We start from the raw sequence: 16,090 nt of genomic DNA, 5'->3' as shown, positions 1-16,090 counted from the left end.
AATTAACAACCCACATCAGAGACGGCATCAACCAGCACCGTACACCAGAAAAAAATTACAGGTCTGGCCAAATCAATCAAGTGAGCCACCGCAGCGACGAAGAAATCAAACTACACCACATCTTACAAGCTAACGAAGATCTCCTCAAACACTTAAAGAACTACACACTTGACACAAACAGAAGACAGAGAGAAAACGAAAAAAACAGAAGCAAAACGGATCTTAAAATAACCACACCGAAAAGATTTACAAACATGAAAGCAGAGCTCCGACGCTATGGAAGCCGCTGGAGCTGCAAATCTGAAGACCTGAAAGTTCTTGGTTAAGAGAGAAGATGGAGCGTTTAGGGAAGAGAAAGGGAGAAGTTTTGCTGTATTTTCTTTCATTATTATTATTTTATCTCCATATTTTTAACACAATCTCCACTCGTATTTTCATATTACTACTCTCTCTGCATATTCACATTTATAATTTTGCATTATATAAAAACCAAAAATACATTATCAGATTGACAAAGATTGATTTCTAAATAATTTTCTTTCTCTTTTTTTTTTCCATATTTATATAGCAACAACCATGCTCGTCTTCGGTGATCGTTGATTAATCGGTGGAATAGTTTGAATTATATAAATGCCATTTACAAAAAAAAAAAAAGTTTGAATTATATATGTCTCCCGTCGTGGTAATGACTTGGGAAGAATTAAATTTGAATGTTTCCACATGTATCATCGTCGATAAAATATCAAAATATTGAATAATTCAGTGTTTATATATAGTTTAATACGACCAGTCTCTATCGTATTCGACATTCATATCGTCTGATTACTAGACATGTGTGAGATCATGAAATGAGGTTTTCAAACACAAATTGTTTATGGGGCCAGTACGTGTGACATTGTATTAATCATGCGGTTTCAATAAACTATTGTTCTCGAACGCGGTCACACAATTTTTTTAGATCCAGCATAGCTTAATGCAATTAATCATATTCCATAGTTTTTGTCAACATTTTCAAAATTCAATGTATTGTTGCTATCTGCTGTGCGGGCTTAAATATTTATTTTGGAGAAACTTATTCATCTAGACGCCCTTTATTTCAAATGTCTTATGTTTATTTAGGAGAAAACCATTCAACTAATAAAGGGTTATTTGATCATCATTTCATTATTGTTTTTTCTTTAACTTTTCAGTTTTCAATGATCGTAAAAATAAATTTGGTATCTACGTCAAAACAAGAATATGTTTGTCATTTGTCAGTTTAACATATTATCATTCTGATTTAACAAAAAAAAAGGAAAGGAGAAAAAGAATAATGAAAACAGAAAAGTTGGCGTAGTGAGAAGGGAAAGATATATACACCTCACGACGAAAGAAAAGACGAGAAAGCAGCACCAATCGGTTCTTGTATCTTTGTTTGTTTGGTGGTGTTTACATTTACTACTATCAACCATTATTATCATTATTAATATTTTCAAAATTTAAAATAAAAAATAAACGAAGTGTGTAGTTTTGTTTACCGAAATAAATATCGAGAATGGCAACCAACTTCCCCCACTATCTTCATCACACACTGTCCCCGCTCCATCGCACCCGCTCAAATTGCTTACAAACAAACCATCATCATTCATTTGCTTTCTTTCTTGTTCTTCCGTTTCTTTTGCCTCTTTCTTTTGTCTTCTTCCTTTCGATTTCTTTATTAAAAAAAAGCATTTGTTTTCTTTTCTTGTGGCTTTAATTTAATAGAGTCTTGTTCTTCTATAGCCGTTTCATCTCTCAACCAAAGGCATCTTCTTTCCTGTCAAGATCCTGAATCATCGGTTCGTCTCTGCCTCTCTGTATTTCTTAAACTTACTTTTATCAGTTTTAAAACAAATTTTCAAGAAGAGACCAGGTTATTTATATGATGAGTTGATGATGATATTTTTCTCTTCATGCAGGATCTGAGAGGAAACCAGGGTTTGTTAAATCTGATGAGAAACTTCTGAAAAAGGTACATAGGTATTACTTTCCTCTTCTTCTTATTCTCATATTTGGTCAATTAGGGTTTCTGCTCCTAAGTCATGGATCGTTCTTTGAACTTTTGTAATCTTTAATTACATGTTCTTAGATATTTACCTTATATCAATAAGCTAAAAGTACATAATATATCAGGCATGATCATGGAAACCTAATCGTCGTTTAGGTTTAAAATGTTATATATAATTTACCCTTATGTTTTATTTTATTTTCTCTCTTAGATTTTGTATTTTACACCAAATCTGTTCTATGATCAAGAATTGTCTTGTTTACATATCTATTCCAGAAGTTTTATACTTCTATATTGGGAATATTTGTCTTGTCTAATGACTTCTTCTTCCCTTATTGCAGGCTTCATACTTCTTCTGTTAGTACTCTAATTCAACCGAGAAAGTCAAATACTTTACTGCCTGTTTAATTTTATCGAAGAAGAAGAAGATGTCAATGAGAAACAACGGAAACACTCTACCACCGGTTTTCATGAATGAGAACCAGCTGCAATACCAGACAAACACACAGTCCAATCAGCTTCACCTCCCCGGAACCAGTAAGTTTCTTGTTTATCATTATGTCCTAACCTCAAACTAAAACATTATTCAACTCGAGAAACTGAGAATCTTGTCTTTTTTTTTTTTGTGAAGTGGGAGGTGGGTGCACTACTACTGTTGATCAAGTAAACTATTTTGCTAACGAGAATCTCCTCCCAATGATTCGGGGTAACAAAAGAGGAAGGGAAGTTGAAAGCATTACTAGACAACAGAAGCTTCAGATGTCTTTAAACTATAATCATAACAATATTAGTGTTCAAGAAGAAGCCCCCAAGGAGAATCTAGTCTCCACTGGTCTTAGACTGTCTTATGATGACGATGAACGCAACTCATCAGTGACTTCTGCTAGTGGTGGCATTGTAGCTGCTTCTCCAATCTTACAATCACTCGATGATAGTCTTCGGATCGATCTCCACAGACAAAAGGATGAGCTTGACCAGTTTTTAAAAGTTCAGGTACTGATTTTCTCTGTTTTGTACTCTGTTTTTTTGCTCTGTTTTGTGCTCTGTTTTGTAATGTTTTATTTAATTTTGTGTGGTTCAGGCAGCTCAAATGGCGAAAGAAGTGAAGGATATGAAACAGAGACAGATTGCTTCTTTTCTCAACACAGTAGAGAGAGGAGTGAGCAAGAAGCTTCAAGAGAAAGACAACGAGATTGATATCATGAACAAGAAGAATAAAGAGCTCGTGGAGAGGATAAAGCAAATAGCAATGGAGGCTCAGAATTGGCATTACAGAGCAAAGTACAATGAGTCTGTGGTTAACGTTTTAAAGACAAATCTACAACAAGCAATGTCCCACAACAACAACAACAATGTGGTTGCTGGTGCAGATCATGGTATAGAAGGGTTTGGAGACAGTGAAATAGATGATGCAGCTTCATCACACATTGATCCAAACAACAACAACAACAACATGGGGAGTCAGAGGATGAGATGCAAGATGTGTCATGGGAAAGAAGTATCGGTGTTGCTAGTGCCGTGTAGGCACTTGTGTTTGTGTAAGGAATGTGATGTATTCACTGGGTTTTGTCCTGTATGCAAGTCTTTGAAAACTTCTAGCGTTCAGGTCTTCTTTTCCTGAAACAAAACAGAAAAGAATTGGGATACATTATATGAATCTTCCAACTTTTAAAAGCTATTATTAATATTATTTCAAAATGTATATAAGTATTATGCATATGGTTTTTGAAGTCTTGAACCCAATAAAACTATGGAACAGAATCTTATAAGCAAACTTCAATGTCTTTTTGGCTATAACCTGTCCTACGTATTTTGAACATCTTCAATGATTTCATCTCCCATTCATCACAGGCTTTTACATCCCAAAGACTACCAAGACCTGTGATATTAAACCAGAGATACAGTTATGTAAATACATTCTAACACTTGTACTGGATTCTTCAGCTCAAGAGGAAGAATTAACTGACATGAAATTCTTTGCGGCCCGGTGTATATTGTTAACCTGGAGCAGATGAGATGGATGATGTTACCATGATAGTGATGCAACTGGGGATTAAAACACTGAACATTAATTAACAGGGCTCACTTTTCAGTGTGCTTAGTCTTCCGCTCCACGGAGTGCTTGACAACGGAAAACTAGGAAAAGGATTCATGACTAGTTTGCTTAGAAGAGCCAAACACGAAATTCTAACTAATCCAAAAGAGCTCAAAAATCTTAGTGAACTACAATACCCATTTTCAATTGTTATTCTTGTAAACTGTTTCTACCGTTTGTTGCATAAAGGAGAAACAGTTTACAAGAATAAAGAGCAAACCTTCTTGTTAACCCTATAAAAAACGATTTACTTTTTTTTGAGAATTATAAAAAATGTTTTACTTTCAAATAAGAGGTTGAGAATTGTAATTAAAAAAGAATTATGTGATATTTTAAGAGATATGAGTGATTTTAGTATTATTTAAAGTGTGTTTTGCAGATTTTAGTAAATTTTTTGTCATACCCCAAACTTTTAGAACTTTTTACAATCTAAAAGTTTTGGCTGCCTAAACGCCAAACAAATCCTTAGTAATTCAGATAGGCAAAGTTTGGGGGCGAAACATTATTTTATTTTGATGTATTTTTGTAATATTGCAAATGCATATGGAATATCTAAGTAGTAACTGGCTGCATTTATCACAGCTCTCCATAAGTACCACATCAACTTCAATCACCATATACACTCTAATTATTTTTTTAAGAGATAGTCCCAATTATTTTTTATTCGGTCTGTATAAGGAAATTAGTCAATCAATACAAAACAAGTGTTAGGAGAACTGCAAAATGACTTTTCAATAAGGTTATCTAATATCCTGAAAAAGATAGTAATATTTCTTAATTCAATATCGTTTTGGTCCTCTTGCCACTATCTCAAATTCTCCGATTCTTCAAGTATATAATACATAATTTATTCCCACTTAGTGTTTACGTGTAACCATGATTATATATAGATAAATGTGCGTGGTTTTTCTTTTGTCAAATGCGTGAAGTTAATTAAAAAAGGAAGAATACAGGCCGGGCGGAGTATATCTTTAGCGTATCAAAGTGTCGCATTATCAACACGGGAAAGAGATTGGCACGAGATCATAAAGAGTCGAGTTGTGAAGTCAAAGACTACATTCTTCTTGTTATTACATATCCAATAATTACAAAACTCCCGTGCACCTTACAGATTTGTCCATATTATTATCGATTTTTTTTACTTATTCGATGCATGAGTTGCAGTGTACGTACGTAAAACTAAACTATAGTCACCAAGATCAAAACGTATGTATGCAAGCTTGGATTATAAAACTGTTCTTCGTTTTATATATTCTTAACTTCTTGAGATATCTCTTACAACTTTGATCTCTTTATATAGGCTCTTATCTTGACCTATTACAACTTGAACTAGGAACATAACTTAATCCTAATCCTATTGTTATTCTACTTATCTTAATGAATAACTTATTGTCTAAGTAAGCTCTTTTGAAGCTTATCCAACATTCTCCCTTCTAAGCTTCAAAGCTCCTTTGCTTAAATCTTGAACTTGAATCAAATCCCTCATCTCTTTGAACTTGATCTTTGCTAGTGCCTTAGTTAGAATGTCCGCCTTCTGTTCTGTTCCGGGTATATGCTCGACGTCGATCAGCTCTCGTTCTACACATTCCCTGATGAAATGAAAACGCTTATGGATGTGTTTACTTCGCCGGTGAAGTACTGGATTCTTTGCCAAAGCTATGGCAGACTTGTTATCCACACGAACCAGTGTCCTCTCGATCTTTCTTCCTGTGATTTCACTCACTAACTCCTGAAGCCAGATAGCTTGTTTAGCCGCCTCTGTTGCCGCCATGTATTCAGCTTCACATGAGGACAGAGCTACCACATCTTGTTTCTGCGAGCACCAAGATATTGGTGTATCTCCGAGACAAAACAAATGGCCAGTTGTGCTTCTACTGTCATCTGGATCAGTGTTATGGCTACTATCACTGAAACCAACGAGCTTCTGTGATCCTCCACGCTTGAACACCAAACCGTAGCCTTGAGTTCCCTTTAGATATCTTAACACCTTCGTCAATGCGTCACCATGAGACTTTCGTGGAGAATGCATATACTTACTTAAGATTCCTATAGAGAATGCTAAGTCGGGTCTTGAATGCATCAAGTATCTTAAGCATCCTATCCTTCTTCTGTATAAGGTTGCGTCAATCTCCGGTTCATCTAGTGCTTTAGAGAATTGCAAACCAAATTCCATTGGTATATTAACTGAGTTGCAATCATCTAATCCAGCTTCCTTTAGTATCCTCAATGCATATGCTTCTTGCTTGATTGTAATGCCTCGTGGACTTTGCTCTACTTCCATTCCGAGATAGTAAGTCAACACGCCTAGATCAGACATCTCAAACTGCTGCGACATTGACCGTTTAAATTCTTTTATCTCTTTCACAGAGTTCCCTGTAACAAAAAGATCATCCACGTATATAGCTATAATAAGCAGAGTATCTTTGTCCTCTCGTCGATATACAGAGCTTTCTTTGCTGCATTTTCTGAACCTGAGCTTCTTTAATACTTGATCAAGCTTCGTGTTCCAAGCTCGGGGAGCTTGCTTTAAGCCGTACAAAGCTTTAGAGAGTTTGAAAACCTTACATTCTTCTCCCTTCTTTTCAAATCCCTCGGGCTGAGATACGTAGACGTCTTCATTCAACTCTCCGTGTAAGAAAGCTGTTTTGACATCTAGATGATGTATTTCCCATTGATTTGATGCAGCCAAACCAATCAGCAGTCGTATGGTCTCTAGTCGAGCTACTGGAGCGAAAACTTCATCATAGTCAATTCCGTGTTCTTGAACGTATCCTTTAGCAACCAACCTCGCCTTGAACTTTATGATTGTGCCGTCTGCGTTCCTTTTAATCTTAAACACCCACTTGAGACCTATGATCTTTACTCCAACAGGTTTATCAACTAGTGACCACGTTCTGTTCTTGTTGATAGAACCTATTTCATCTTCACAAGCCATTATCCATCTCTTATCACCTTTTGCTTCATGAAAATTCATCGGCTCATCGTTAATAGATAGAAGTAACATCTCACACTCTACTTCTGCGAGTAAGATGTAATCCTTAAGATACTCCGGTTTATTTATTTGTCGAGATGATCGTCTCAACTCCGGTACTTGATCGCTTTCTTCTTCCACAACAGAGTCAGTTTCCTCTGTTTCATATGACTCTGTTTTTACTTCTGCAGGACTCTGTTCTGTTTCAACTGTCTCTGGAAGTGAGGCTGTTTCACGTTGTACTCCTCCAATGTAAGGACCACTTCCTTTGTCTTCTGTAGCTCCCCATGACATGTGAAACATACCCGGTTTACTCTGAGCTTCCTTACTTCCTCCCTTCCAATTCCAGCAAGCTTTTTCATTAAAAATCACATCTCGACTTACGATTATTTTCTTCGTATCAGGGTTGTAAAGCCGATAAGCTTTGGTTCCTGGTTCAATACCGAGATGTACCAAAGCTAGTGATCTGTCGTCAAGCTTTCTTAGTTGACCAGAGTCTATCTTCGCATGTGCCACACAACCAAACACTCTTATATGAGACACACTCGGTTTCTTGCCTCGTATACACTCATAGGGAGTTTGATTTTTTAAAGCCCTTGTGGGGACTCTATTGATCAAATAGGTGGCATGACGAACTGCCTCTCCCCATAAGTAGTTAGGCATATTCATAGCCTTTAACATACTGCGAGTCATCTCCATAAGTGTACGGTTTCTTCGTTCCACCACTCCGTTCTGTTGCGGTGTGTACGGAGCAGTCAAGTGACGTCTTATGCCGTTGGTATTGCAGAATTCTTGAAACTGATGTGAGGTAAACTCACCTCCTCTGTCGGTACGCAATGTTACTATCTCTTTCTCAAAATCCTTCTCCACAAGGTTCTTAAAAGTCTTGAATTTATCAAATGCTTCACTTTTTTCTTTTAGTAAAATAGACCACATGTACCTTGTGCAGTCGTCAATGATGACAAAGATATATCTGTTCTGAGAGAGAGTAGCTGGTGATATAGGTCCACACAAATCGGCGTGTAACAGCTCCAAAGCACGAGAGGCTCTAAACGATGTTGCTTTTGGGAAGGGATGTCGGGTCTGTTTTCCTACTAAACAAGAGTCGCAGATTTGCTTTACTTCATTAATCTCCGGTAGACCATTAACCATTCCATGAGTCGCCATCGTTTTTATAGTCTTGAAGTTGATATGACCGAGTCTAGCATGCCATTGCCAAGGTTCTTCCTTAATCTTAGCTAAAAGACACGCTGCTTGGCCAACTTGAAGCTTTATCTTGTAAAGCCTGTTAGAAGTTCTTTTCACTTTAGCTAGTAATCTTCCGTTTGGATCTCTTAAGGTCAGGTAGCTGTCCTTCATTCTTATATCACAGCCTTGCTCAGTTGCTTGGCCTAAACTCAAGATATTACTCCTTAGATTAGGTATATAGTAGATATCAGTTAAGAGTTTCTGTTCACCATTCTTTGCTTCAAACAGAATTGAGCCCTTTCCATTGATATCCACATAGGATCCATCTCCGAACTTCACTTTGCCTTTGATGTTCTCGTTAAGCTCTGAGAAATAAGACCTTTGTCCTGTCATATGATTACTAGCCCCGTTGTCTAAATACCATACTTCATCTTCTTTCTTATCATCTTCAAACACCTTAGGTAATATTTTATCTTCATTAAGGTACACAAGCTCGTGTAGATACAGAGCCGCCTCTGCTATCTCTGTCTCAGCTTTGTTTAGTTCCTGTGTATCCTCTTTCTTTTCAGGGCACACTGATTTAAAGTGTCCCTTTTTCTTGCAGTTGAAGCACACAATCTGAGAGTAGTCCTTCTTTTCTTTGTTTTCTTCTCCAGAATTGCTTCTTCCGCGTCCTCTGCCACCATTACCACGACCACGACCACGATTCCAGCCTCTTCCTCGTCCTCTTGAATTCTGATTGTACGAGGCTTCTGAACTTGCGAAAAGCAGGTTGTTTTTGTTGATCATATGCCGTCTTGCCTTTGACACGTTCTTCGTATGCTTTGAGTCTTCCTGTAATATCTTCAAAGGAAGTTTTATTTAAATCCAGCATCTGTTCTATAGAAGCTGTAATGTGAATGAACTTCATTGGTAGACTATTGAGTAGTTTCTTCACGAGCTTTGGTTGATCAATCTTCTGCCCTAACGAGGCTGATTTTGATGCAAGTTCAGTTAGCTTGCTCGTGAATGCATCAATACTGTCTGAGTCTTCCATGTTTAAGCGATCGAACTCATTCATTAGTGTTAACAATCTTGCTTCTTTTACTCGTTCAACACCTACGTTCTTTGTTTTGATTGAATCCCAGATTTCCTTAGGAGTATCGTCATCTCCAAATTGCATTACCAGAGTTTCAGGTACTGATTGATACAGCAGTACAATCGCCATATTTATCTTGTCTTCATCCTCTGTTCCTGGATCAATCACCTCCCATACCTTATGAAGCTTAAAGAGAGCTTTCATCTTTTTCACCCAGACATTGTAATTTGTCGTTGAAAGCATAGGACAGACCACTGTATTTGGAACGTCTTCTCTTCTTCCTAGTGCAGTCGGAGCCTTAACTTCTGTTAAATCTTTAGTATCTGCCATGATTTCCTTCTTCTTGTCTTCTCAAATACGAATAACCTAGTGCTCTGATACCAAATATAGTCACCAAGATCAAAACGTATGTATGCAAGCTTGGATTATAAAACTGTTCTTCGTTTTATATATTCTTAACTTCTTGAGATATCTCTTACAACTTTGATCTCTTTATATAGGCTCTTATCTTGACCTATTACAACTTGAACTAGGAACATAACTTAATCCTAATCCTATTGTTATTCTACTTATCTTAATGAATAACTTATTGTCTAAGTAAGCTCTTTTGAAGCTTATCCAACATAAACAAGATTTATCACTCAGTGTAGTATTTCTTGATGATCCCTTAAAAGGTTTAACGAACGTATATGTGCATTTACCGTCTCGTAACTAAGTACAAAAACAAAATATATGAAGAGCACCAACAGAGATAGGCAACATCATGTTGCCAACATATTTGGTCCACCTTAGAAGTCTTTGATTTTATATATGCAACGTTAGCTTTAGGCTTGGTTTTAATAAATGTTAACAGATTTATTGATTCTTAGGATTCTTTCCTTCATTTTATATAATTGTTTTGCTTTTTGTACTTGTTCGTCTTATGCAACAATGAACACTGGCATCTTCGATACGTTTTAATGAAAGAGAAGGTCATTTAGAGGGATCTATTTGGACGTATATATTTGCTGACTAAGTAAAACTGAAACTAACTGTAATCTCAGTAAAGAAGCCAACATGTCACTGGTCTCTGACCATCTACGCATATTTAATTAAAACGTAACTAAAACGATTTTGACTTTCGTGCATCTTCGTGCGTGACAGTATTCAAATCGGCATGTTGATTATCGCTAGTATATTACTAGGAAACATGTGTGCAGGCAAGATCGTATTTGAGCAAAAAAATGGAGCGGTTGAAGTTTCCCAATGTTTACATAACAAGGTTAAAAGATATGTAAAAAAAGGGTTAAAAGATTATGATTCATCACCAAATATGAAACCTAAGAAAATCCCCTAACCATTGTTATTTACGTTTATAGAAAAGAATACACAGAAATTTATCCGAATATTTATTCACCAACCATCAAGATCAACGTTTCATGTTTATTTTGTCATCTTTTGTTGTCACAATATTATTGTCACAATAATCTCATCTTTTGTTGTTTATTTTGATTTGGAAGAATTAGAAATATTAGATAGCCACCAGCGTTATGGCTGTCAAGAAGAAAACTGTCGAATCACATATATGAGTGTGTTCAATCACATGATACTTTACTATTTGCAGAATATGTATAGTAAATCAATATTTAATTATAAGCATTTAATAATAATGGTTCTGAAAAAACCATGATAAAAAAATAACAGTTGCCTATTCATTTTTGAGGGTTCTATTAGGACAAAACAACTTCCTTTTTTCCAGCTTACAACAGTTGAAGTGAGCATTCTTTTGTATTTATTCATTAATTTAAGTTTTATTTGAAAGACAAGAAATTTCATAAAACTATGAGCGCACAAAGCTTTTTCTGAATCCCAAAGGTGGTTTATGTGTACGGTACATGACTGCACAATTTTGTAGAATTAATACAATAATACCATGTGGCATAATACGATCCTTTTGGCTAGATCCAGTCCTTGATCTAAGTAAAACGAGGAAAAAAATGCGTAGCTAATATCAATATAACGTAGTTAATGTAATATACGTTATACTATCTTATATAGGGGAAATTCATAAATGATTAACATAACGACATAAAACACTTTTCACGCCGATCCATTTGTATGAGGTTTAATATGACGACCAAGATTTGAGACTGGGTCGAGCACACAAAAGAACCGATCGTTTAAGCCATCACGATGTTATATAATAACTTTAGTTGTAGTAGAACATTTATTTAAGCGTAAGACATTACGATTTTTAAAAAAATATCAGACTGGCCCCTGCGACGAAGCAAAGAGAAAAGCTTCGGTTAACTTTCTGTTTTCTGTTTCTGCTCCTTCCTAAAATAGCAGCCTTTTTCTTGAATAGTAAATAAAATTTAATACTAATAGAATAGATTCAACATTATATACATAAGAGAAACAATGAAATAAGTACTAATAATTGGAGTTGTGAATACAAAAACAATGCCCGTGAAGTGGTGCATGTGAGTGCTAAAAGAGACGTTATAATCAGTGCCCATAACATATAGACCACTCACGAGTCTCTTTCTTTTTATATCTTCATGAAACACATTATTTCTCAACAAACTTTTGTTTCAACTCAACTTTTTTCAAGATTTTGATTATCCACTTGGAATTCTTATATTAATCATCGAGTTTATTTTTGTTATTAATTTATTTTATTAATTTCAGATTTTAAAATATATCGTTACTTAACTTGGCTTTTTGAAGAACTTCTATGCTCTTGGCCATACTATCTATCTATCTCTAGCATGGTGTTATTGATAATGACTGAAATATTGATTATAAAATCACAGTCCTATGTATTTAGAAAACAGTTATTTTTTCTACATGACCTCTTGAACTTGTACACTGGGTAAACTAATTGTGAGAAATATAAGACACTCTCGTCGTGCCAATACGACAGATCCAACACATGCCTACGCTATACACACATGCTTCAATGCTTGTTTCGATCTGATTCTAGATATCCAAATAAACATAAAGATCCTAAAACTGAATATGCACCTCATCTTAAGTATCTCACTTCATGGGAGTATATACATGTGAGTATGGTGAAGTCTTGGCTATCCATGTGCCCAACCAAATTAGATGAGCTTTTGACCATCAAATACTCTCCAGGTGGCATACACATAGCCCCTGACCAGTATTTACTCCACATACAATTTAGGTGTTGGCCGTTTGGAACTTTTACGCACGGTAAAATAATCTTTGTTTCAGGTATACTTTTGGCATATTTCTACTCATAAACTTCCGCATAATTCACGAGTAGTAACTTTACATCACTGTCAATATAATCTTTATTTTAAATAAATCCAATTAAAAGCGTACATCTTTTTGATAAATTTTACCGGCTGATCTAGTCGGATCTGAATAGAAACTATTTAGTGTTACAAAAAGCGTATCACATTATTTGATCCGAATTTAAAATATTTTTTCGACTAATATCAGAGGATATACTAATCATCTGTTACGACCCATCATATAAATCAACTGGACCAAAGTCCAAATCTAAACTAGCCAAATAATGATAATTTAGTTCATAGATGATATTATTATCGTATACAGGTAACTAATATAAAGTAAGATTAGAAGGGTTAGTAGAAATATAATATTTGTAGAGTTGGTTGATTGCAAAATTCAAAAAAAATTGTTAAATTTATAAAGACTTCTATTGAGTTTTTCATATTTTAAAAAATATATGAAAATCTAATTTTAAGAATTTAAAGGAATGTGCAAGATTTTTGAAGTTTTGTTTTATGAATAAAATTATCTTGAATTCAGTTATAACACCAAAATCTGATGAAAACTTAGAATCATTAAAAACTAAATTTTCTGAACAATAATTTTTTTTTGCAAATTGTTAAACAATCATTAAACCAAATAATACAAGATTTTAATAAAAATGATAGAATCTACCAACCAATAACAATAAATTTGAGATTTTAGACTTATTCGTTTATTTAGTATTTTAGGTAAATAAGTTTGTCACTCACAATATAGAAAGAAAAGGACTATTGATTCCATTTTCATTTACAATCTGCAAATAAAATTCCATTTTGAAAACCCGTGAGCCTCTCTACATTATTCTTGGACTGTTTCCTTATTTAATCCCCACAAAACGTTCTCTTTCTTCAATTTAAACCAACAACAACTTCAAAGAAACCAAAGTCTCTCTTACTCTCAACCACCACGAAACACTCTTCGTTTAGACAGAGAAACAAACAAAAAAATGATAATGAGGAAAAGTCTAAGGCTGAGAGCATTACGATGATGATGCTAATAGCCGCTTTGGTCTGGTCTGTAACCCTAGAGACTTGCATAGCTAGAAGAGGAAGACACTGGAGACATAACAACCGAAGATCCTCTGACTTGTTTGATTCCTTGTCAAGCAAGAAACCGAAAAACCATGGGAACAGTCACCACAGCTCTCACAATAACATCAACAGTCATCACCCACAAGTCTAAACCTAAACCAAAGCCAAAGCTGATAACGCCGCCAAAAGCTGACGACAATAACTCTCCGGTGGTTTCACGACTACCAAAAGTTCCAACCACCGTCCCTTCCGCCGCTAGATGAATCTCAGGTCTTCAATGTGATGATTTTGGTGCAAAGGGTGATGGCAAATGCGATGACACTAAGGTATATAAAAATAAATAAAAACTGAATAAAAGCTCATTTATTTTGTTGTCCGTACAGTTTGCAATCCTAGTGGTAGTATTTGACTCAACTAGAGCCTTTTATATATCTTTTTCATGAGAATTAGAAAAAGACAAGTTACAGTTGAGAGATCACTGAGACAGAACACGAGACAGAACAAGAAAAAAAAACAGAGCTAAAATGGTTTTTGTGTCTGTAAAGTCACTATAATTTTTTTTCAATATTTTTTCTGTCTTAAATGTTAACTTGCGCCCAAAAGGAAAAGACAAACGAATATAAAGTGACAAAAGATTACAAATGGACCACAATTTTAAGCCTTAATAACCATTATTATAATGGTAATCAGCGTAATTAACAGAGTGTTCATAATGTTTTGCAGGGCGTTTGAAGCGCTTGGGCAGCTGCTTGCAAAGTGGAGGCATCGATGATGATCATACCACCTGAATACACTTTCCTTGTCGGTCCAATCTCATTCTCTGGTCCTTATTGTGAACCAAACATTGTGTTTCAGGTGGACTTGAGGATCTTTTGAAAATATAAAAACTGTCTCTCTTTAGTTAAAAAAAAAAAAAGATCTAAAACGTTTTGTGCGGTTGCAGCTTGATGGTACAATTATAGCTCCAACGGATTCAAAGTCATGGGGAAAAGGGTTAATGTGGTGGATTTGATTTCACAAAGCTGATAGGAATCAAAGTACAAGGGAAAGGTGTGATTGATGGAGAGGCTCTGGTTGGTGGCAACAAGATTACCCTTTCATCGATGGTGAAACCAAACTCATCGTCCCCTTGAACAACTCTGTTAATCACCAAAACCCTCCAGAAAGTGAGTTTGATTTGAAAATGCCAAGCATCAAACCAACGGTGAGTAACAAAGACAAAAGAGTTTTGGGATTGTTAAACTGTTGTTTACTGATATGTGTATGTTATAGGCGCTAGATTCTATGGGAGTGTTGTGTGGAAGTGTCTGGTATAACGATCCAAAACAGTCCTCAATGTCACCTCAAATTCGATAACTGCGGAGACGTTTTGGTACATGACATGACCGTTTTCTTCACCTGGTGCAGTCCAAACACTGATGGGATTCACCTCCAGAACACTAGAGATGTCCTCATTCACAGCACAACACTCTCTTGCGGTATGAATCTTGAATTCTTGATTTCTTGATTTCTTGAATTCTTGAATTCTTGGCTAATGATGTCTCCCTCTCGATGTGTACGTGCAGGAGATGATTGCATCTCGATCCAAACTGGTTGCTCTAACGTATACATACACAACGTGAACTGTGGACCGGGTCATGGTATCAGCATCGGGTAGCCTCGGCAAAGACAGCACAAAAGCATGCGTCTCGAACATAACAGTGCGAGACGTGGCCATGCACAACACGATGACAGGGGTCAGGATCAAGACGTGGCAAGGAGGGAGTAGGATCAGTGAAAGGATTACTCTTCTCGAACATTCAGCTCAACGAAGTCAGCTTCCGATAGTGATAGACCAATTCTACTGCGACCATACCACGTGCAAGAACCAGACGTCAGCGGTTGCAGTCGAAGGAGTGACTTACGAGGATCAAAGGCACTATGTACCGTGAAAACCGGTTCATTTCGCCTGCAGTGATGACTTCCCCTGCGTAGATGTGCAGTTGTCTGCAATAGAGCTTAAACCGGGTTCAAGAACGGTATCATATGTATGATCCTTTTTTGTTGGCAGACGTTTGGTGAGCTCAACCACTCCTACTCTTCCTCCTATTGATTGTTTGCAGATTGGGACAGCCAGCAAGAAACAGAGTTCAGTCTGATCATGAAAGCTTGTTGAAATGTATATTTTTCTTAAGCCTAGAAGAAGCCTACTAGTATGCTTCATACAAATCTAAAGATAATAATACTTAAAAACATTTGATAATTCATAAATAATCCCAAAAGATGAAACTAATCATCAACATTGTGATAAAGTATTTAAAAACACATTAAACATTAGGTAGAGAGAAACAGTCACAACACCTAAAGTGATCAAAAAACTTGTCTTTATGGATAAGAAGAATAAGAAAGCAACAAAGACAGTTAACATCAGTCAGTC

The 16,090-nt window shown here is 36.0% G+C and overlaps 1 protein-coding gene and 1 pseudogene across 2 annotated transcripts; both read left to right on the top strand.

Annotated features, from left to right (window-relative positions):
* Positions 1 to 1,547: 1,547 nt before the first annotated feature.
* Positions 1,548 to 3,716, top strand: LOC108806005 (BOI-related E3 ubiquitin-protein ligase 1). 2 transcript variants are annotated; one of them, XM_018578016.2, is made up of 5 exons: positions 1,548 to 1,817; positions 1,938 to 1,990; positions 2,368 to 2,563; positions 2,658 to 3,019; positions 3,108 to 3,716. In XM_018578016.2, the coding sequence occupies exons 3-5, from the start codon at positions 2,455 to 2,457 to the stop codon at positions 3,645 to 3,647; spliced, it is 1,011 nt and encodes a 336-aa protein (XP_018433518.1). In that variant the 5' UTR covers positions 1,548 to 1,817; positions 1,938 to 1,990; positions 2,368 to 2,454; the 3' UTR covers positions 3,648 to 3,716. The 2 variants fall into 2 exon arrangements, with proteins under 2 accessions (XP_018433518.1, XP_056849221.1); XM_056993241.1 differs by having other exon boundaries at positions 1,938 to 1,998.
* A 9,776-nt stretch (positions 3,717 to 13,492) lies between these two features.
* Positions 13,493 to 15,867, top strand: LOC130498760 (polygalacturonase At1g48100-like; annotated as a pseudogene).
* The last annotated feature ends 223 nt before the right edge of the window (positions 15,868 to 16,090 follow it).

Source organism: Raphanus sativus, chromosome 8 (genome assembly GCF_000801105.2).
Source record: "Raphanus sativus cultivar WK10039 chromosome 8, ASM80110v3, whole genome shotgun sequence".
In the NCBI taxonomy this organism is placed as follows: Eukaryota; Viridiplantae; Streptophyta; class Magnoliopsida; order Brassicales; family Brassicaceae; genus Raphanus; species Raphanus sativus.
This window is presented reverse-complemented; position numbering and strand designations above follow the sequence as displayed.

Bases quoted from the DNA above. Each gene is read 5' to 3' on its own strand.
- LOC108806005 (XM_018578016.2), top strand. From the start codon at position 2,455: ATGTCAATGAGAAACAACGGAAACACTCTACCACCGGTTTTCATGAAT. The intron at 2,564-2,657 runs GTAAGTTTCTTG...TTTTTTGTGAAG, and splicing joins GCTTCACCTCCCCGGAACCA to TGGGAGGTGGGTGCACTACT. The intron at 3,020-3,107 runs GTACTGATTTTC...TGTGTGGTTCAG, and splicing joins ACCAGTTTTTAAAAGTTCAG to GCAGCTCAAATGGCGAAAGA.